Here is a 19,408-nt window from a genome sequence, read left to right as displayed (position 1 = left end):
CTGCGCGGCGCCCAGCTGCTGGACGCGCTGCGGCTGCACAAGCAGGGCTACCCGGAGCACATGCCGTTCGCCGAGTTCGGACGGCGGTTCGCGCTGCTGGCGCCGGACGCGGCCGGCGAGCAGGACGAGGCCGGCGACGAGCGCGCCGCCGCCGACCAGCTGATGCTGCAGCTGGACGTGGACACCACCGCCTACCGGCTCGGCCTCAGTCAGGTCAGTCGCGGTGGTACGTCAGGTCAGCCTCAGGTCAGGTCAGTAACTGGCAGGTCAGGTCAGCCTCAGGTCAGTCATGGTGGCAGGTCAGGTCAGCCTCAGGTCAGTCATGGTGGCAGGCCAGGCCAGCCTGAGTCAGGTCAGTGACTGCTAAGGAGTGCCCCCTCCCCCCCCCCCTGCGCATTGGGTTTTGGTTAGGCCATTGCGCGTGGCCGATCGTGGTGTTCACTGCCCAGTCAGCAGGAACATTTCGTTGGCTGGCCCCCACGCGAGCGAGCCACTGTAACGCTGCAGCAGTCCAGGTGCTGGCTCTCGCTGTCGGCGCGAAGAGCGGGTCCCGCGGCGCTGGCCAATGCGTTCCATAACGTCGTGACCAGTCCCGTCACAGCACCCCGTTAGACCCCCGGCCTTCCCCCGTGTGACACCGATGGAGCGTCCAGGCGGCTCCCTCGCTAGGCCCTGGTATTGGTCGGCTACATCGCGCCCCCTCGCGTTGACGGGTGCCGCGCTGGGCGCCGTGAGAGGCGATAGTGATCCGAACAAGAGGCTGCGCCGCTTGCTGGGGCTTAAGCCGTGTCGGTTCTGGCCGAAGGGGGGCTTGATACGGTGACTCAGTGTCAGCTCATTGCCATCGCTGTCATCGTAAAGCCGTCGTGCGCGGGCATCACGGTCGCCGCCGGGAGTTGGTGGAGGAGGACGCTGTTGTCCCTGTATCGTGACAGGCGGCGTTTGGACAAGCGTGATGCAGTTGGCATCTCACCAGCGTGGCTTCACTGTGCTCAGTCACACACTCGTCGGGAAAGTGACGCCGGCTGTCACGCGCGCGCGTCACGGCCGGCGTGATCTGCGGCCGTTTCTCCACACGAGCCGACCGTCTCTGCGGCCGGCACGCGCGTCGCGGTCGGTGTCCATGTCCCGTCTTGTGCGGCCGGTCTGACGTGACGTCACAGAGTCAGCTGGCGCCGACGGACAGATGGCGGCCGAGCGGGCGGCCCGGGCTGCCGCTGTCGCAGGACCGGGCGGCGCGCCCCGTTAGTGCGGCATCGGCGGCCCATTACGGCGTGATAAAGCTGTCGCCCGCCGCCGCCGCCGCCGCCGCCGCCGCCGCCGCCGCCGCCGCCGAGAGTGGCTGTCATGGCCGGGATAAGGCCGGGCAGACGGCGGCGGGTCTGGTGCGGCCGTGCGGATGAGAACGGCTCGAGCTGCTGACAGCTGCAGACCACAGGCTTCTGCGAGGGCGGTGCAGGCAGTGCAGGGTGCTGCAAAGAGCGGGGACCGGCGCTTATTGCGTCCTGCACTGGTTAGAGCACGGGCACCAGTTGGCGCGCCTTTGAAACTCAATAACTAACTAAGAGCACTGGCAGTGGAATCTTGTGCTCAATCGGCTCGAAGATTGCAGACTGAATCTCAGTAGTGAATAGCGTGGCTTGGCCATCACAGCAGCTGAGTACGTCAGTTCAACTGGGCTTTTTAAAACATTGCTTGGTTTCCAGGGCAAAGGTTAATCATCACACACTTATGCTGCAGCCGCAGTCCAACGTCAGCCCGTATCTAATGGCCGTGTTATTGTCTCAAGCCTTCAAAATGGGTCCATCAGCTGGCTATGAGACTATTGCCCGCAGGTACGAGAACTCCGTGGCTCGCGGGGCCATCCGTCTGCCGGCGGCCTGCGTGTTATTACTGGGACGTAATGGCCGTGTACCGGGCGCCGATCGGGGGCCGCGGGCGGTGCTCGCTGCCGATCAGTCGCCGCTGCTGGCGCCGCAGTGGATGGATGCCCGCGCGCCGTGTGATCTGATACTGATGGATGCTCCCGGAGCCGGTCGGTTGCGCCCGGTGGGCCGGCCGGCGCCGCCCTCGCCTGAGACCATCGTGCTCAGTGAGCGGCCGCTGCGGCGCGGAGATGTAGCCATCGCAGGTCATCCATTTCCTCCCCCCGCGAGAAGACGCGCCGTTTGGCCTGTGTCGGGGCCTCGCGTCGGCGGCCGCCGCCGCACTCGGTCACGGTCGGCGCGGGCTCCCTCTGCGGCACGACGTCCTGCTGCGGGTCGGCGGCTGGTCTTCCGGTGCAGGGCGATGCGATCGTGCCGCCGCGACGGACTCGGGCTCCCGGCGACCCTTGTTACCGAGCAGCGGCCAGTGGCGGACTCTGTGTAGATGGCGTAGGGCCGGCCACGGTAGGCTAGCGGCCTGACGCCGGGCGTGGAGGAGTGCGTTCGACGGAAGATGCAGGCCGTCATAATGGCGCGCCATAAATCATGCGGGCGGGAGAAGCGCGTGTGAAGCCTTCGCGAGGCTGCCGTTTCACGCGTGGACGAGCAGCGGCGGAAGTGGCGCGCGTCTGGCCGCGTCACGGCCGCCGCCGTTTACGACCTATTCATCCCGGAGCCTCGAGTGGTGGCACCAGCGCACGGCCGGCGTTGGGGCCGCGCCGCGCCGTCCGGTGCGTCAGAGCCGCCGCCGACGCGCCGCCGGTCGGCTCGGCTTCCCCCCGGCCTGCGGTCGCCGTGTGTGCGGCGCCGGTCCGTCCGGCCGACGCCGGGGTGGCGCCGGCGGTCGGAGGTGACGCTGGCGGTGTCTGGACAGGGCGCAGGTCGGACGAGAGGGCAGCTATTTCGCCCCGGTGGCGTAGCAGCGCTGCCGGATGGGGACGACGGATGCGCTCCGCCGCAGCTTCGGCTCGTTCACGGGCGGCACCGATGTGTCGCGTTGTGTCGCGCACGGATGTTTCGGTTCCGCGCGCTGATGTTTCCCGCCGAATCCTGATGACTCGGCGAGGATCGATGTCATCTGCGGCCACTGCCGCGACAGTCCCTAGAAGTCATCGGCACCAGAGCACACTCGGACCGCGATCGAATGGCCGTTCCTCGCGGAACGACGCTGTCTGCAGTGTTTGTCTGAGACGGCCCGGCAGCGCGTCGCTCTGGCCTGCCTGCACCGGCCGGCTGTCTGACGATAGGCGCCCAGAGTGGACCTCCCGGTGGTGTGCGTGCATCGTTGGACGGTGGTCGGAGCCGGCCGCGCGCGCTGCCGAGCCGACGGCCCGCGACGGAGCCGGTGGAGCGCGACCGATGCCGTCATCTCACGCTCTTTTACAAGCGGCGAGCGCGCCGCCGCGTGACGCGCCGTCGGGTGAGGTCTGTATGCACCGCGAGCGGAGGACAGACTGTGGACGCTGGTGAGCGTGACACGGTGATGTTGCGCGCTGGTCTAGTGACACCCGTGAACTGTTTATCAGACTGTCCGATGCGACGGGGTCAGGTCGTATCGGTGGCCTCCGTCTGAACAGGGAGGGTCGTGCCTGGGAAGTGAGCCCGACGAGGCCAGTGTTCCCACGGCCTCCACCCTTTGCGCGTCATAAAGCCGTCCAAGTTCGAACGCCACGCGATCGGATAGGGCTGTTTCCGGTCGATAAAGCCGGCTGGCCCCGCCGCACGGGACTTCGGCGGCCGTGCGGAGAGCGACGCCTTGCCGCCACCGCGGGTCGAGGTCACCGTCTGCCGTCTGCCGTCTGCCGTCTGCCGTCTGCCGTCTGCCGCCGGTCGTCCGCAAAGCCCATGTCGTTTCTGTGCACACTTAACGTGGAAACGGATGTCCAACGGTGTTAGTTGTGGCGCGGACAGCTTGTGGCGGCGGCGCTGATTGGTGGTGTATGAAGGTACAAAGGCCCTCAGAGTTCCCCGAGGCAGGGATGAGACGGTCGAACGTGACCGGATGGCATGCGCCGAGTCACCTGGGAGGTGGCGGGAGTGGTGAGGAGACCGCTGGAATAGTGCAGAGACCGCTGAAGATGACTGGTGTAGTGCAGAGCCCTGCTGAAGATGGCTGTATGGTATGGGGAGGAGATAGTGTGGATAGTATGATGATGAAGATAGTATGGAGACCCGCTGGAGATGGCGGCAGTGGTGTGGAGATCACCGGAGATGGTTGGAGTGCTGTAGAGACCGCTAGAGCTGGCGGGATTGGTGCGGAGGCCCTCTGGAGACCGGTGTGTGGGGCGGAGACCGGAGACGGAGAATGGGCAGCGTGGCGGCGGCGCCCGCCGACCCGTGCGTCTCCGTGTGAGTGGACGTGCCGGCTGGCGGATAATTCAGGCGGACAACGGTGCCTCCGCGCCGCCGGTGTTCCGCCTGGCTCGTCCGATTCTCCCCATCACTGCACCTGGCTTGTAGTGGAAATAATGGCTGCACGTCGGTCAGCCTCGACCTCTCGTTTGGCCCGAATACGTCTCCTGAGTGACGGCGGCGTTTGGGGGCCGATTTCATGGCGGGTGACCCCTTGAAGGACCTTGTTCTGTGTGATCCGAATTGGCGATGAATCTTTCTGATTGCTCTTTGGACGGTTGTTTATGTGATCTACCGTTTGGGTTATCTCACCGGTTATGAACTCGGGAAGAATTGTCTGGTAGCTCCAGCAGGCGCCACGCTTATGACTATCGCGTGCGGCACTCAAACGCATTACTTAGCTGCGATACGCCTGTATCGCCTGGGCAGTTTTTCCGAGCTGGTTCTCAGCAGACCACCGGAGCACGGTGGCACCGGAGTGAGATCGTTCCGTTATCAGTGCACAGTGCGATACCCGGGCGGAGCGGCCGCCGGACACGGGTGCGCGTCACCCGACTGATCAGGCCGATATCGGCCGGAGCCGGAGCCGCTGCGGACCCGGTCCGGGGCCGCCCCCAGACCGGTGACCCGTCCGCGCTCGGCCGTGCCTCTCAGGCCGGAGCCGGGGTCGGACGGCGCAGCGCGCGCCCGTTACGGCGCGGGGGAGCGGGCGAGCGCGGCGGGCGGCGCCTCGTGCGGCGGCGGCGGGCGGCGGCGGCGACTCAGTCGCGGCCGGACAGTCGCGCCGGCAGCAGTCGCCGTCGGGTGCTGCGCTCTCGCTGCGGCGAGACGCGCCGCCAGTTCGCCATGGCCACCACCGACTGCTTACTCAAGAGCCCGCAGATGGTGAGCGCCATCCTGCGCAGCCAGCGCCGGCGGGCGTTCAGCGTCGACCGGCTTCACCTGCTCAGCGAGTACGACGAGGCGGCGACCGAGGGCGGCAGCGACAGCGGGGACAGCGGCGTGCTGGCCGGCTCGCCGCGGCCGCCGCGCCGCGCCCTGGCGCTGTCGCTGTCGCTGAGCGGCGAGGACGGCGGCTGGCTGTCGACGCGCCGCGGCGCCGCCGACGAGCGCTCCGAGCCCACCGACGAGGAGGAGGAGGCGGCGGGCGCGGCGCGGTGCGCGCGCGCCCGCCACATGCTCGCCTCGTACCGGCCGCCGCCGCCGCCGCCGCCGCCACGCGTGGAGCGCGTCGACCGCCAGGTGCAGACCGAGGATGTGTTCCGCACCGAGCTGCAGGTAAACGGAGACGCCGCAGCGTCGGCCGCGGCGCTGTCGATGGATGGATGTGGCTGATGGAGATCGTTGGTGTCGTGGCGTGGGGTCTCAGTCTCAGAAGGCGGCGTCGACACGGCGCCGCATTCCATCTGCTGATTTGGTGTATGGCGAGATGAGGAACGTGCCGCCTGGTGTCGGTTCAGCGCTCGTAACTCTCCTTTTTCCGCGCGTGACGCTCGTCAGCGGCTCTGTTCACGCCGCGTCAGTGGCCAGATGGCTCGGCAGTGACAGGCGCTCATGGCGCCGGCGAGATCTTCATCCCGGCCGGCCGGCCGTCGTCACGCTCGCCGCGCCGGGCGTGACGGCGGCGCGCGATCCGGTCTCGACTCTCCCATGTCTCGGCGCACCGTCGTGCGCACGGGCTGGGCGGCTCGTGGCCGCGCCGGGACTGACGACATGACGGGCGCGATCCGGCTAATGGCGTCGTGAAGGCGATTTCTCGGCCCTTTCTCGCGGTTTCTCATCTGTTTGCGGTTGTGCAGCGCCGCGGCGTCGTTGGCAATTGGCTGGCGTCGCAACTATCCTGTTGCTTCACGCCGTCCAGCGTGACTCGTCGGATCTCGCCCCGTGGGACATTCCGCTCCTGGGGGCGTTTTCTCGTCGCTGGCGGCTGCCTCCGCGGGCCGTGCCGCCACGCGGTGCATGTTGAGCGACCGGCACCGGGACGTCGCTGGCGACTGCCTCGGCGGGCCGTACCGCCACGCAGTGCATGCTGAGCGACCGGCGCCGGGATGTCGCTGGCGACTGAGCGCGAGACGGCGGGACGCGCCGGTGTCCGGCCCGAGCCGAGGGACAACCGCGACCAAATCCGGGTTAAAGGACATGGGAGCGCGCAGCCGTAATGGGCCACCGCTGACAGGCGGTGGGGACCGTCTTGGTGCGGGGTTCAGAAGGTCGCCTGCGACCAGGCCCGGTCCGACGTAGACGACGTCATTCCAGTCCGACTCGCGCCTTCTGTGCCGCGGGCTCTCGTGTACTCGGCTGCCGTCGCCCGTTCTCGTGTCGCCGACGGCGGCCATGCGACGCGGGCAGGACTGTTGACGGCGCCACGGCTGGACGGTTCGCCATTGTCCGGCGCGGGCCGGTATTTGCTCGCTCCCTTCTGCGCCGGCCGGCCGATCGCAGCGCGCGGGGGTCGGAGCCAGCCGAACGGCGCCGGAACCGAACCCTGGCGCCGGCCGGTGGGAAGGGTTAGTCGGCGCCGGTGGGAACGGACCGTCGGCTGGCCTCGATCCGGGATTACAGGGACTCGATGCTTAAGCTGGAGTGATTGTCAATAGTGCGTTTTTCAAGCTACCTCATGTGGGATGCTGTTGCAGGCCGTTGAAATCTGGAAGTGTAGCCTTGATTTCGCAAAATTACGTGCAGCGCAGGAGTGAGCTGGCTGCAGCAAATATAAATATCAGCGGTTAGTGGCTCCCCCATTGTTTCAGTGAATAGTTCGCATTCATTTGGACGCGGTTCGTGCTATACTGGCGCGTTATCTTGGACACATCAAATTTTACGTGCGGCATGTTCTTTGCTAGAAGGTGGTGTTTTGATCGGTGGTGTCTCGATCGGGCGAAGGTTGTGAAGGTAGTATCTCGGGTCAGCATGCCTTCCTTTGTGTACAGCATCAGTACATTTTAGCGTCTTGTGCACAAGCGTTTAAACCAGACCTGTTTGAAGAGTCCGTCATTATCACAATGGGTTTCCATGCTGGCGTTGGGTAAACTGTAGTGGCCTTTGTTCCGTAATAGCTAGAAAGCAGCCATCCTTTTGTCTTGCAAGCGTCGTGAGTGGTCTGGAAAGTCATGAACTAAACTGAGGGCCAGCGGCGGGTGCATTGTGTCCGCGCTGCGCCGCCTTTGCCCCGATCAAAACGAGCGCTTGTCTTCTGCTCAGGAAGCGGCAGAGCTTCGCTGCGATTCACGCGATGGTGTTGGTGATAAGCAATGGGCGGTATCGAACGGCTTGCCCACAGACGTGGTGGGTTGGCTGGAATTCATCGCCCACCTTGTTTGGAGTCGAAACGCGAGCACGCTCGGACGTCTACGACATTTGTAAATAGACTATCGGTGAGCGATTCCAGCCGGCTAGACATGTGAGCAAATTCCCGTGTGGACCGCTTACACGTTTGCTACCGCGGGGATGTGACGCCGTACGGTCTTCTGTCGCCACCGCTCCGTCCGGTGCCGCCCGGCGGGTGACGACCCTCGGGGATGGGACGGCGGCGCCGGACGCCGTCCCAGATCTGCGGCGCCGGTGGCCCGTGACGCGCGCTCCCCTGTCAAGTGTGTCATCTCCGTCGGCGGCGGCGGCGGCGGCGGCGGTGTGGACCACCCGGCCGGCGCGTCCAGCACGCGCCGGCCGCCGGTCGCGAGAGGCGTGCCGGCCGCCGAGCCGCGTGCTTCGGCCCGTTACCCGACACCCGCCGACGCGATGCCGGCTTTATGCGTTCACGCTTCGAGTCGGCGCTTTGTGCGAGGATTGCCAGTTTTTGTCGGCGGCGCCGGGTGGAGTGATTGGAGCGCTGCGTGCCGTCGGCCGTCCCGCGGCTCCTCCGCCCCGCTCCGGAGTGTCTAATGACGCCGGGGCACGGCTGACTGCCGGCCCGGCGTTTCGCGGCTTTGTCCTCGCGTCCCACGGGCCGGTGCTGCCGCTCCGGTGAGTCGGCGCCGGCTGGTCCGCAGCCTGGCGGCCGGCGAGGAGAGCTGGCTATCAGGGCTGCTCTCGGGCCCGCTCGCCGGCCGAGACTGACCCCGCCGCGCGCGGCCTTTGTTGCCGTAACCCGGGCTGACCCGGCCTGACCCTGCGGTGGTGCCGATTGAGGCGGGGCGGCGGCCGCGGTCGCGACGGCGAGTCGAAGCCCCGCTCGCGGACGCCCACGCGCTCCAACGTAATGATGATCGTTCCGGTTCGTTGATGTGTCCTGAATACTGATCGGCTCGGCTTAGTCGCGGAGGTAAGCCTGCGGCGTGCCATCTTCCATCAGCCGGGTTCAAATGCCGCGATTTAGCCGTCAGAATGTCAAGGTCTGTTATCGGCCCATTTATCATGCTAAAATAACGGTTTACTTGTTCATCTGGGGGCTGCTTAAATCACTTCTTTTTTTACATCGATTTAACTGGCAGGCTTAGATATTCACTGTCATCGCCAGGATTCGGGCAAAGCTAGATCCGCGTGGGTCGGCATTTATCCGGGCATAACGAACCGGAGATTACAGCCGCGTCGGTTGTGCGGGCGGTCAGCGCGCTGTCTGCAAGACGACTGCGTCGGCGCACTCCACGTGTGATGGGCGGGTGTGCATCACAGCCTGGCCCACTGAGGCTTCCTCCGACCGGCGGCAGCTCGGTGCCGTCGCTCCATCCATAAGCGCTTGAGGTGGTCGCAGCGCTGTCGTTGCGGGAGGACCTTTGTCGCGGCGTCGGTGGGGAAGAACACGTGCTGGGTGTCACCTGGTAGCCGGCGGTTCATCAGGAAGGAGGAAAACGCCGACGGCCACACTACCGACCCTTGATCAGGACGGCGGGCGTTACGCTTTCCCGCCAGCTCGGCCGTGCGATTACAGACTGGGCCGAGAGCCCGCACAGTCGGCCTGACGACTCTCCCTGAGGTGCGAAGCTGTCCGTGCCTCGTGCGGCCGCTCTCTGGCCGCGTCTACGGCAGGGTGGCGACCATTCCGGTCAGAGAGGACGGTTGCCCCGCGTCGGCGGCCGAGCTCACGGCGCCGCGGCGGTGGCGCGTGTCCGGCCCGCTCGCGCCGCCCTCCGTTGCCCCCCGGCCGCGGACCGGCTGTGTACCCGGCGGCCGGCTCCCGCGGGAGAGACGGGCTGCTGCAGGCGAGTGCACGGGCGGCAGGCGGCCCGTCGCGGGACGGAGGTCCGCCCGGCCCGCCGGACGGGATAGGCGCCGGATGTGTCCACTTCCTCGTCTGCCGTCGACAGCTGTCCGTCCAATCAGCCACTGCCAGAGGCGTCCCAGCGGTGTGTGGTCGGTACCGGGACGCAGTCTGGTGTTGCATTGCTGCGAGGTTGGTAGGAGCGATGCCCCTCAGGTGGCACTCCGCTGGTGGCCTGATGTCAGACGGGTTATGTTCCACTTGCAAAGAATCTGCCTCCTCTGGCCTATCCGGACACAGCAATATTGGCTTTACTCGTGTCGACTCTCATCACAGGTAAGGCACACAGCCGTGACCTGCTCACGATAGCTCCCGCCGCTGGGAGCTGTGAGAACCCTGACGGCTCCGGACGCACGGCCGGCCGCGGCGACGCGTGCTCTGGCGGCCCATGGCGCGCGCGTGCCTGTCGCGGCGGCGTGCAGGCTCGCCGCCGGCATGCCGATGAACGGCGGCGCCGGTGCCTCGCGGCCGGCCGGACGGTGACCGCGCCGCTGTTGACCGGCCCGGCCAGTTTGTACCGCTACCGGCCGCGGCCCGATCCCGGCGATCACGGCCCGGTCAGCGCCACGGCCCGTGTCGTGATGACACGGCCGCGTGCCGCGCGCTCCCGCCGCGCCGGGGCTCGGCGCTGCAGGACGTGCGGCCGCAGTCATGGCCTCAGATGTTTGAGGCGCGTCTGGTATGGAAGGGCAGTGGGCGAACCGACAGGCAGGAGAGGCGGGTCGGTTGGCCGGGGAACGATGTCTCGGGTGGTGATCGAATTTCTGTGATTGTTACCACAAGTCCTGACATGAGGTGGCGTTTCGAAGTGTGAGCGCGTTTGGTTTTATACGTTGTAATCTCGCCACTTTTAATGCTCCCGATGGGCAGCTGTGAGATCTTGGGGCGTTTCCAAATCGACATATTTGGTTGGAACCAATGAACATTGATTATCAATTACACGGTGCTTGATTCAAAGCGTTACCCTGATGTTCCGCGCGTGTCTCGGACGTTTGTAGGCCAGTGACCCAAGGAACCTTACTTTATCTTGCCTGTGGTCGCGGTCTCTGCTTCGCCGTTTTTACGCGTCGAAATCCACTAGCCTTGGGCCGTCGATAAAAACATTTCCGATCCATAGGAAGAAGTGCGGAGGTCACCGCCGCGCCGTCGCGTGCTGTGGATGACGTCCCGCTCAGACTTGTAAGACAGAGATGGTCCCAGCATGTCACATCGGCATATCGCGGGCTCGAGAGACAAGACGGAGATGGTCCCAGCGTGTCACATCGGCATATCGCGGGCTCGAGAGACAATGAAGCTCGATCGCGCCGACAGCGGGGCTTCCGTTCGGACGATCCTGCATCCGGTATGGCCTCTGCGGGCTCCCACAGCGCGCGGACGGCGCATCGCGAGAGCGCGGTCCTCTGCCGCGGCCGCCGCCGTCACGCCGGCGCCGGCGGCCGCCTGGCGCCATCGTGCAGCGGTTGGCGGCGACTGGGCCGCGCCGGGTCGGGCGCCGCATGTGTTTGACACGGATCGTGCGGCGGCGTGGACCCGCGGTCAGCTCGGGTCAGCAGCGCCGCCGCATCCCGCGCCCCGCGCACCGTTAGCGGACCGCCCGGCCGCCGCTGGCCCAGTTCGCCCGGCACGGGGGCCCTCGGACTCGACGGGCCCCCGGCGGGACACCGTGCCCGCCTCGCCAGGAACACGGCCCGATGGGAGGGGGGTCCCGTCACACGGCGGCCAGGCATGTGACACGAGCTCCTGCAGCCGCGTGACTGCGTGTGCAGGGCGGACACGTGCCGCCCGCGTGCTGCAGAGCCATTGAGGCTCGCGGCGGGGTCACCGGTGTCGGGATGACTGGCGTGTACGGCGGCCGTGAATAGATGACCCACTCTGCGGGCGGACCGCGGGCCGCCGGGCGTTCCTGACCGGTGGCGGACCATTGTTGCGACCGGCCCGGGAATGCGCGGGTGGGTGATCGACGGCGCCGTCGCTCACCCGCCGGGCCGCCCCTGGCCCGCCCGCCGCCGCGGGCCGGTGGCCCGGGTCAGCCCGGGTTTAGCGCCGGTCGGGCCGCGTCATCGTCCGCCGGGGGACGCCGCTGGCGGCCCTGCTCCCGGCCGGCTCTTCTTGCCGGGAGGTGGTATGTCTTCTGCGGGTGCAGATCGAGCGGCGGGGACGGGCTCCCGGGGACTCGGATCGCCTGGCTGTGGATCGAGGCTTCACGACGAGTGAAGGAGTGCGGCCGAGTTCCGTGATGGTCGCGCAGAGTTGTCAGCGGCCGTCCTGCCGTGTGTGACCCCACGCACAGACACACACTGCTGCCGGCGGGCTGGCCGTGAGCTGCAGCGCCGCGCCTGCCCGTGCTGTCTGAGTAGCGGTCATGTCAGGGATGATCACCACCAGCCTGGCGTGTCCGCCCGATCATTGCTGTTGCACTGCGCAGCGGGTCACACTTAACGGGCCGGGGACCTCTGCAAGCGGCGTAGAGCACGGACGTATCTGTTGGCGTGATGAGCCGCCGTGCCGGGCCTCCGCAGTCGCCGGCGGCGGCGGCGGGGCGGCGTGGGAGGCTCCGCCCGGGTCAGTGGACCGGGCCTGGGCAGGAGGTCGGCCCGGCAGTCATCAGCCCTTCCTGTTTGGCGGTGCGTCGGCGGAGAGGTCGCCGGGCCGGCGCCGCTGATGGATGGCGTCCGGCCGGCCGGCGCGCGACCGTCCCCGCTACGGGCCCGCTCTTCAGTGACTGTCCCGGCCGGCCGGCCGTCGCCCCCGCGTCGGTCTGCGCCGTGACGCGTGCGTGTGGCGCGGAGCGGTGCGCTTCTCTGACCGCGCACTCCTCGCTCGCCGTCGGCGAAGGGTGGTCAGCGGCAGTGAGTAGTCTTTTCACGCTCCATTGACCGCCGCGTCATCGGCAGCCCTCCCGCAGTGGGTGGTGTCGGGGCGGACGGGAAGTCCCACGCACTCCCGTGGGAGAACTGTTGGATGGTGCGAATGTCCGGGACTGCTGTCCTTGTGCTGCGGCCGCGCTGGGGACGACCCCCATCGGGTGTGGGATGTCGGCCGGGGTGGGGCAGCGCTTGTCCTTTGCCCGCCGTTCGTCGGTGATCTGAATGTGCACGCTGTCCGGCCAGGGCCGCGGCAAGCGGCCCCGGCCGGCGTCCGAGGTTGTCTGTCCGTGGTCGGCGGTCGGCGGCTGCGCCTGACCCTCCAGCCGTGGAGGGTGGAGCGGCGCTCGGAGGCGCTGAGCCCCACTGTGTGCCCGGGCCGCGGCGACCGGGTGTGTGTGCGCGCGCCCGCCGGCGGCCGGAGCCGGGCCTCGCACGCGACACACTCGGTTGGGTTCCGTGGGAGACCGGCTGGCGGCGGCCGTGGGCCCGCCGCGACAGCTGGCCAGACCTTGTCACGGGCTGCCGAGGCGGCCCGCGCTGCGTCTGGAGACTGTTCGTGGCGGTATGCTGACACCGCGTCACGGCTTTCCTTCTCGTGTCTCGGCATTTTCCGTGCGCCCGCTTGTTCGTGCGCTGGCGGCCGTTGATAGTCCTTTTGTGTGGTTGCTGTGGAAAGGGAATGAGTTCTTTGGCGCTGCGTGTCCCTAATGCTGCCTCTCGAAGGTCACCCACGGCTTATGCTTAAAGTCGCTGGAAGTTGTGGCCAACTGATCATGTCTAATGAAGCGTTGTGTGACATCAGCCGGCTTTAATTAATGGCGAAATGTCAATCACGTATGGTTTTGCTTACGTAAGAATAATTTTTAGTCATTACAAGATATTCGAAGATAATGTCCCGCTCTAATGTGCCGTAAATCGGGGACCTTGGCGAGCATTTTTAACTGATCAAAGCGCCGAATAATCTGAGCTAGACGATGACCCAAATTGATTATTACCACAGCATCACTGTTTTTTCCAACTCAGTGACCGATGACCACGTCACTGGTCACCTGTGGTAGCCTGCTTGGCTGTCGGACTGTCCTTTCGCTACAGCCTAGAGCGCAAAGTACCTTTCATCGTTTAGCTGCTCTCGAAGCTCGAGCCGCCAGCTCGTAACGTGTGGGTGGCACGGTGTGCCACGAGGCTGCAGGCGCGACGTCGAACCAGTGACGTCAGCGAATGTCTCCCGGCCCAAGCTTGTGCTCTCAGCGACACTCGGTTAGACTCCTCCCCGACCAACTAGCGACCGTTTCACGAGTGTCGTGGTGGATCAATGCATAGGGCGCCGGTCGTAAGGGCACGTGTGGCAGCACGCGTTCTCAGAACAGCATCACTTGCCAAAAACCGCGTCTATCTGCTGTGACGGTCAGCGGCTAGTCTCCGACGAGAGGAGAGGCTGACATGGGCGATCGTGTCAGGACGATCTGTGACGCGTTAAAATGCTACGGCAAGTATGTGTGGTGAACTTGAATTGATGTGCGGATAAGCTGAGGTCGGAGTTTTTAACAGCGTATGCAAGGTAAGATGTCAGATCTCAACTAAATCTCTGGGAAAGAATCCGGTCATGTCGTTTGATTTAAGTGCAGCGTGACGTCTGGGCCGAGTGCGCTGCAGAATACGACGTGTACGATGTCGAGTACGATGTGATTACATACAGATGGGTGAGATGAGGGGTGATAGTGTTTTTTACTGCCGTTGTGTGTGTCTGTGCCGTGGCGTTTGCGCGCGCGCGCGCGCGCGTTCAGTCGCGGCTAGCCTGGGACCCGTGCTCAGTCGTGTCGCGTGCCCGGTCATTCCCGTGTGAGCAGCGCCGACCCGCTTCGGCGGCGCTTCCCTCCTGCGTGTGACCGCGCCGCCGACCCGCTCTCTGCCTCTTTCCTTCCGGTGCGCGCGTGACCTGTGCGCCGTGCGCCCGCCATCCGTCCCGAGCGTGCGACCCAGCCCGTCCCGTTTCCGCCTGATCTCCTTCCGCTCCGGCTGTGTGACCGACGCACGCCGCAGGCCGGCCCGGTGTGTGACGCCGCGTCCGCCCTGCCGACAGATCTTCTTCCGCTCGGGGGCGCTGACGCGGCTGGAGGAGCAGCGCGACGAGCGGCTCCAGGACAAGGTGGTGCGCCTGCAGGCGTGCTGCCGCGGCCTGCTGGCGCGCAGGCAGTTCGCCCGGCTCAAGGTAATGTCGCGTGGTCGGCGTGCCGCGTCGGCGGAAATACGCGGCGGGAATGCGGCGGCGAGGCGCGGCCGGCTGCGCGGCCGCAGCTGTATCGGGAAGCGATGGTCACAAAGGGTGGACGCGATAAGGCTGGCCGGTGGTGCTCCGGCCGGCCGGCGGCAGCTTTTGTGGTCACGAGGGTCACTGCTTGCGGTGTCGGACGGGCAATGTCCGTCGTTTGTCAGGGATTGCGATAATTGATAGCGTAGATGTCACAGTTGCTGAAGTGTTCTGACTGCGCTCAGTCGAGTGATTAGTGCGCCGTTCGTGGTCAGCTGTGCTGCAGCTGTGCCTGGATTCCATGCAGATTGTCATCGACTTTAGCTGGCACTATGACGGCCCAGTAATCCATCAGTGAATTCTGCGTACGGCGAAATGTTTTTTTTCTGGCACGCCGCTCATAGAGCGGCGCGCTTTCCGTCGTGCTGCTGCAGGTGGGATGGGTTCTGTGATAGCTGCTGTGAACTGTGTCTAGGTCACCGCAAGCACGCGGCGTGACGGCTGCACTCGCTGCACCTGTAGATGGACAAGCGACAGCGGTGTTCCGCGTACTCGCCTATCCGTCTCGGGCGCGCTTCGCGTGTCAGATACGGCCGACAGGACCTCCGGGACTGTCCGTCGCCACATCTACCGTCCACTGGTCCAGTGTCCCGTGCGAGATGGGGGTCGACGCGCGGTCGGCGCGCCGCCGGATCACGCTCTGCCGTCGTGTCGCCGTGTTTGGGCTCCCCGGTCCCGCGCAGCGCGCCGATCGGGGCCGTCGCGGCCGTCGGTCGGTCGACGCCGTCCCTCTCTCGGGCCGCGGCCGCCGGCGGCCGAGCGGCGCTCCCACGGCGCGCCGCCGGCGCCATCTGGCCGGCCGCCGGCTCGTTAGCGGTCCCAGCCGCCGTGCGATGGCCGCCGCTGATGGAGCTGTCGTTGACCCGGGCCGCGTCGGCACGGCGCGTGCCGCCGCCGCGGGCGACGGCTCCTCCGGGCAGCGGGGGCCGTCGCGGTCACCGGGATGGCGCATGTCTGGGTCAGAGATTGATGGGGGTAGGGGTTGCACGCCGGTAGTGTATGCTTTGGGGTAGATTTACTCTCTGAAGTGCGCTCGTACACTTCCAAAGTCTGAGAATGTGCAGTAGAAATGTAGTGATGTCTACTGATACATGAGCGAACATGGAAGCAATTTATGATAAAACGACTTTGCCTAGGTGATTCGGGGCCGTCGGTGATCCCTCAACCGTTTCACGAAACCGATTTCCGCACTCTATAAGTCTGTCGAAGGGTGTCGTCGAAGGGCATTCATCAGCAACCTTCCTGTTCGGCGCCGCTGACTTACTGACCGAACGGTGCGGCGCGCTCGGTGACATTCCTTTTCTGGCTCCGGTCCAGCGTCACGACCCGGCGCGATCCGGGCTTAAGTTACCGTATCGGGCGTCAGTGTCGTGTCCGCATGGCAAGGAGCCGCGCCTCCCAGTGCCGGCGGTGTGTCGGTCGCCTGCTGGCGGCCTGTTGCCTGTCGCTGTGCGGCGGCGGACGGGCGCGCGCCGAGCCCCCGAGGCCGGCACGGCTAGCCGTACCGCCCGGCCCGCGGCTGGGACCGCAGGCCGGCCGGGAGCGGGCGCTGCGCCTGCTGCCGGCCGGCGTCGCCCGCAGGAGGGGTGGGTCTGACCGAGCAAGCGGCGTCTCGGCGCTGCAGGCCCGGCGAGACCGCGGTTGGTCCGGCGGGTGCGTGTCGGCTGAGAGAAGGCTGCCGCTGTGCTCCGGACACGGCGGGACCGCTTGCCGGCTGGCCGCTCGCGCCGTTTGCCGCGCTCGCCTCAATTACCTGTTGGCCTGTTATCACGGACGTGTCTGACGGCTTCTGCTGTGACAGACGGCCGCACGCGGCGCGCGCGCACCGTGACGCTCTTTGGGAGGGGATTCCACGCGCTTCCTAAATACGGGGTGCTGGTTGTTGATGGTGGGAACGTATTGGCTTTCAGGGATGAAATGTGTGTGTTCGAGTTGGTGGGGCATGCCGTGTGAAGGATTTTTGCATGTAATGGACGGCCGCTCTGGAGTACATTTGCGGCTGTGTTTTCCGGCAGTTAATGACAAGGCATTCAATTATCTTAGGTTTTACTCCCGAGCGTAGGCAGCCGCTCGCCGCGGGATCAACGACTGGGTCTTTGGCGACTATCATTCGATGACTTTGCAATGTAAGCAAATGTTTGTCTCGCTGGAGAAGTAGTATTGACCGTCTCCAGCACGTTGAGTCGCTGTCCGCTCTCGCTTGTTTTACCGCACCATCCGCACTTGCCCTTTGCCGCACCACCGTACAATTGTTCGCAGTGTTTGGCATCCGTACTGTTTTGACGCGTCACCGTCTGGCACCGGCAGGTTCAGGACCTGGCCATCCGCTGTATCCAAAAGAATGTGCGCAAGTACGTGGGCGTGCGCAGCTGGCCCTGGTGGCGCCTGCTAGTACGCGTCACGCCGCTGCTCGACGTGCACCGCACCGAACAGCAGCTGCAAGCCGCAACGGTAGGTGGCAGCGCAGGGTTGTGGCGTGCGGTATAGGTGGCGCTTTAATCGCCGAGTGCGGTGGTGACTTCCTCGCCAGCGTCACGTAGCAACCAAAGCGAAATTTAGGGAAGTTCCCATAATGAATGTTAAGCTGCAGCACTCTCTTTCAACCATTTTGTAAAATGAATGTTAACGCAGCTCACAACAAGAACAGGCCCATCTAACAGCCATCTTGCTTTTTATTAAAAAGCAGCACATCTAGGTGCCAAATGATCACTGCAGCCGGCGCGCTCGAAAACACCAATAAACGACAAAAAGAGCAACACATCGTCACCAGTGTGTTTTCAGACTTATAAATGCCAACATGGAGGAAACATTGGCCACTGCCCATAACCTAGCCCACTTTACGGCCAATGTCACCGTCCGCTGTACTTCACGGTCTCGCCGACAGCACATTTAGCAAATGACCCCAGATTTGTAAATTAAAAACACTTGTGCTATGGCTTTCGCAACAATGAGAGCCTCGAGGTCGCTGCACACGTTCAAAAGGTCTCATTGGAGCACAGCACGGAAGTCAGGCCCCGGTGGCTTCCGAGGCACGGTCAGCCGGCTGCTAGCCTGCCATTTGATTCAGACCTGTCCCGGTCCCTTCTCAGTCCAAGTATTCAGCCGTTGGGCGTGTTGTATGTGCAGGATAGAGAGTATGCGGTACTTTGACACGTTTTGGCTGAGTGTTTGCTTGTCTGACTTCACCATACATGTGTGCTTAATTAAGAGATGAAATGGGTGCCGCACGCTTTTTTGGGAGCGATGGAAAGTTTGGAATGAATGAAGCGATGGAAAGTTCTGGCTGCAGTAGTATAGGGTCTGGGTGGCGGGTACAGGACAACGCCCTACCCAGTTTCGCCAAAATGTGACTTTAACCGTATGGAGTTGCATGCCAAAGGCTGAAAACAAACTGTCCCGCGCCCCTTCTCCCTCCCTTCTCACTTGTAACTTTGTTTGCTCTCCTTCGATCATTTGCCATGCAAGTGAGGTAGCTGTTTTATGTGTTCATTGCGCGTCGTTGCACATGAGGTGTCTGGCTCAGGCGCACGCAATGATCAAATGATCGCGGTTTCTACAGGAGGAGCTGCTGGCGCTACGAGAGAAGGTCGAAAAGTTGGAGAAGGGCAACACCGTCTACAAGCATGAAAACGACAAGCTTGAAAGCAAGGTGAGCACTAGTGTGCAGTTCGCTCACAGCATGTTCCCGTCAGCTGACCTCCTGTCCCGGCATTGAGTTTCTCTATTAACCGCACGAAAGCTCCGATGATGTAAGAGCATGCCGCCGCGCGGGAGCATCGTGCCGGGATGTTCTCGATGAGCCGCCGCACTCGCTCAGTGTTGTAGGCGTTCTCAGGCGGCCAGCGGCCTGTTGGAAGGAGGCTGTCCCGCCGGCTGTGCGCCTGCGCGAACCTGCATAACTCATCGATACACTGATTACGCACGAAGGCTGGCAGAGGGGCCCTTCCCCTGAAAAGAAGCGTGGGGTTGCTGGCCGTACGTTAGCATGGAGATTGGAAGTAGCTGTGTGTTGCAGTCGGTGCTCGTTATGTGATGAGGATGTGTGGTGCTGGCGCGACGATGGCCGCGGCGCGAGCCACACTCTGCGTCTGGGGCGGGACGGGAGCTGGCCTCCCAGCGAGGAGCAGACTCATGCGCTCGGAGAAGTCTGCTGCAGAAAAGAACGCAGGCCAGAAGCTTAAACCCGAACCGGCGTTAGTTCGCTGCTCCGCATTACCTGGAAGCTAGTCAAACTTTGACAGCATTTCGAAGATGGCGCCTGTCCGTTTCTTTCGGCGCGTTGCATCCTGCAACCGGGAGAAATGCTGGAGCTCGTTTGCACAGCCCTCCTCGTGCAGTGCATCCGGTACATTGGGGGCGGGCTGCGGTGCAGCTGGCCCGTCAGTCCACTGCCGGCGCGGCCGACTGCGGCGGCCGGCCCCGACAGAGGCGGGGGAGGGGATAGGACGACAGAGACGGAGGGGGCAGCCCCAGCAGGTGTGGGGGTGGGATGGCCCCAACAGAGGCGGAGAGGGAGGGACAGGGACGGTGTGAGGGCAACCCCAGTAGGTCTTGGGGTGGGGTGACAGCCCCAGCAGGTGTGGGGGTGGGATGGCCCCAACAGAGGCTGGAAGAGGGGACAGAGACTGAGGTAGGGCAGCCCCAGCAGGTGTGGGGGTGGGGTGGCGCTGACGGAGGCGGGAAGGGGGGGGGGTGTAGAGACGGAGGGAGGGCAGCCCCAGCAGTGTTTGGTGGGGCGGTCACGATAGGGGCGACGGTG

The 19,408-nt window shown here is 64.7% G+C and overlaps 1 protein-coding gene across 2 annotated transcripts in view; it reads left to right on the top strand.

Moving 5' to 3' along the window:
• LOC119106881 (unconventional myosin-XVIIIa) overlaps positions 1-19,408 on the top strand; it is a gene marked incomplete at its 5' end in the record, with an annotated part of 45,016 nt that continues 25,608 nt past the window's right edge. For both annotated transcript variants that reach the window (XM_037230215.1, XM_037230214.1), the window contains 4 exon segments: positions 1-213; positions 14,422-14,550; positions 16,957-17,100; positions 18,209-18,298. In XM_037230215.1, coding sequence (XP_037086110.1) covers positions 1-213; positions 14,422-14,550; positions 16,957-17,100; positions 18,209-18,298 — 576 coding nt within the window.

Source organism: Pollicipes pollicipes, unplaced genomic scaffold (genome assembly GCF_011947565.3).
Source record: "Pollicipes pollicipes isolate AB1234 unplaced genomic scaffold, Ppol_2.1 Scaffold_6330;HRSCAF=7507_pilon_pilon_pilon, whole genome shotgun sequence".
Lineage (NCBI taxonomy): Eukaryota > Metazoa > Arthropoda > Thecostraca > Pollicipedomorpha > Pollicipedidae > Pollicipes > Pollicipes pollicipes.
This window is presented reverse-complemented; position numbering and strand designations above follow the sequence as displayed.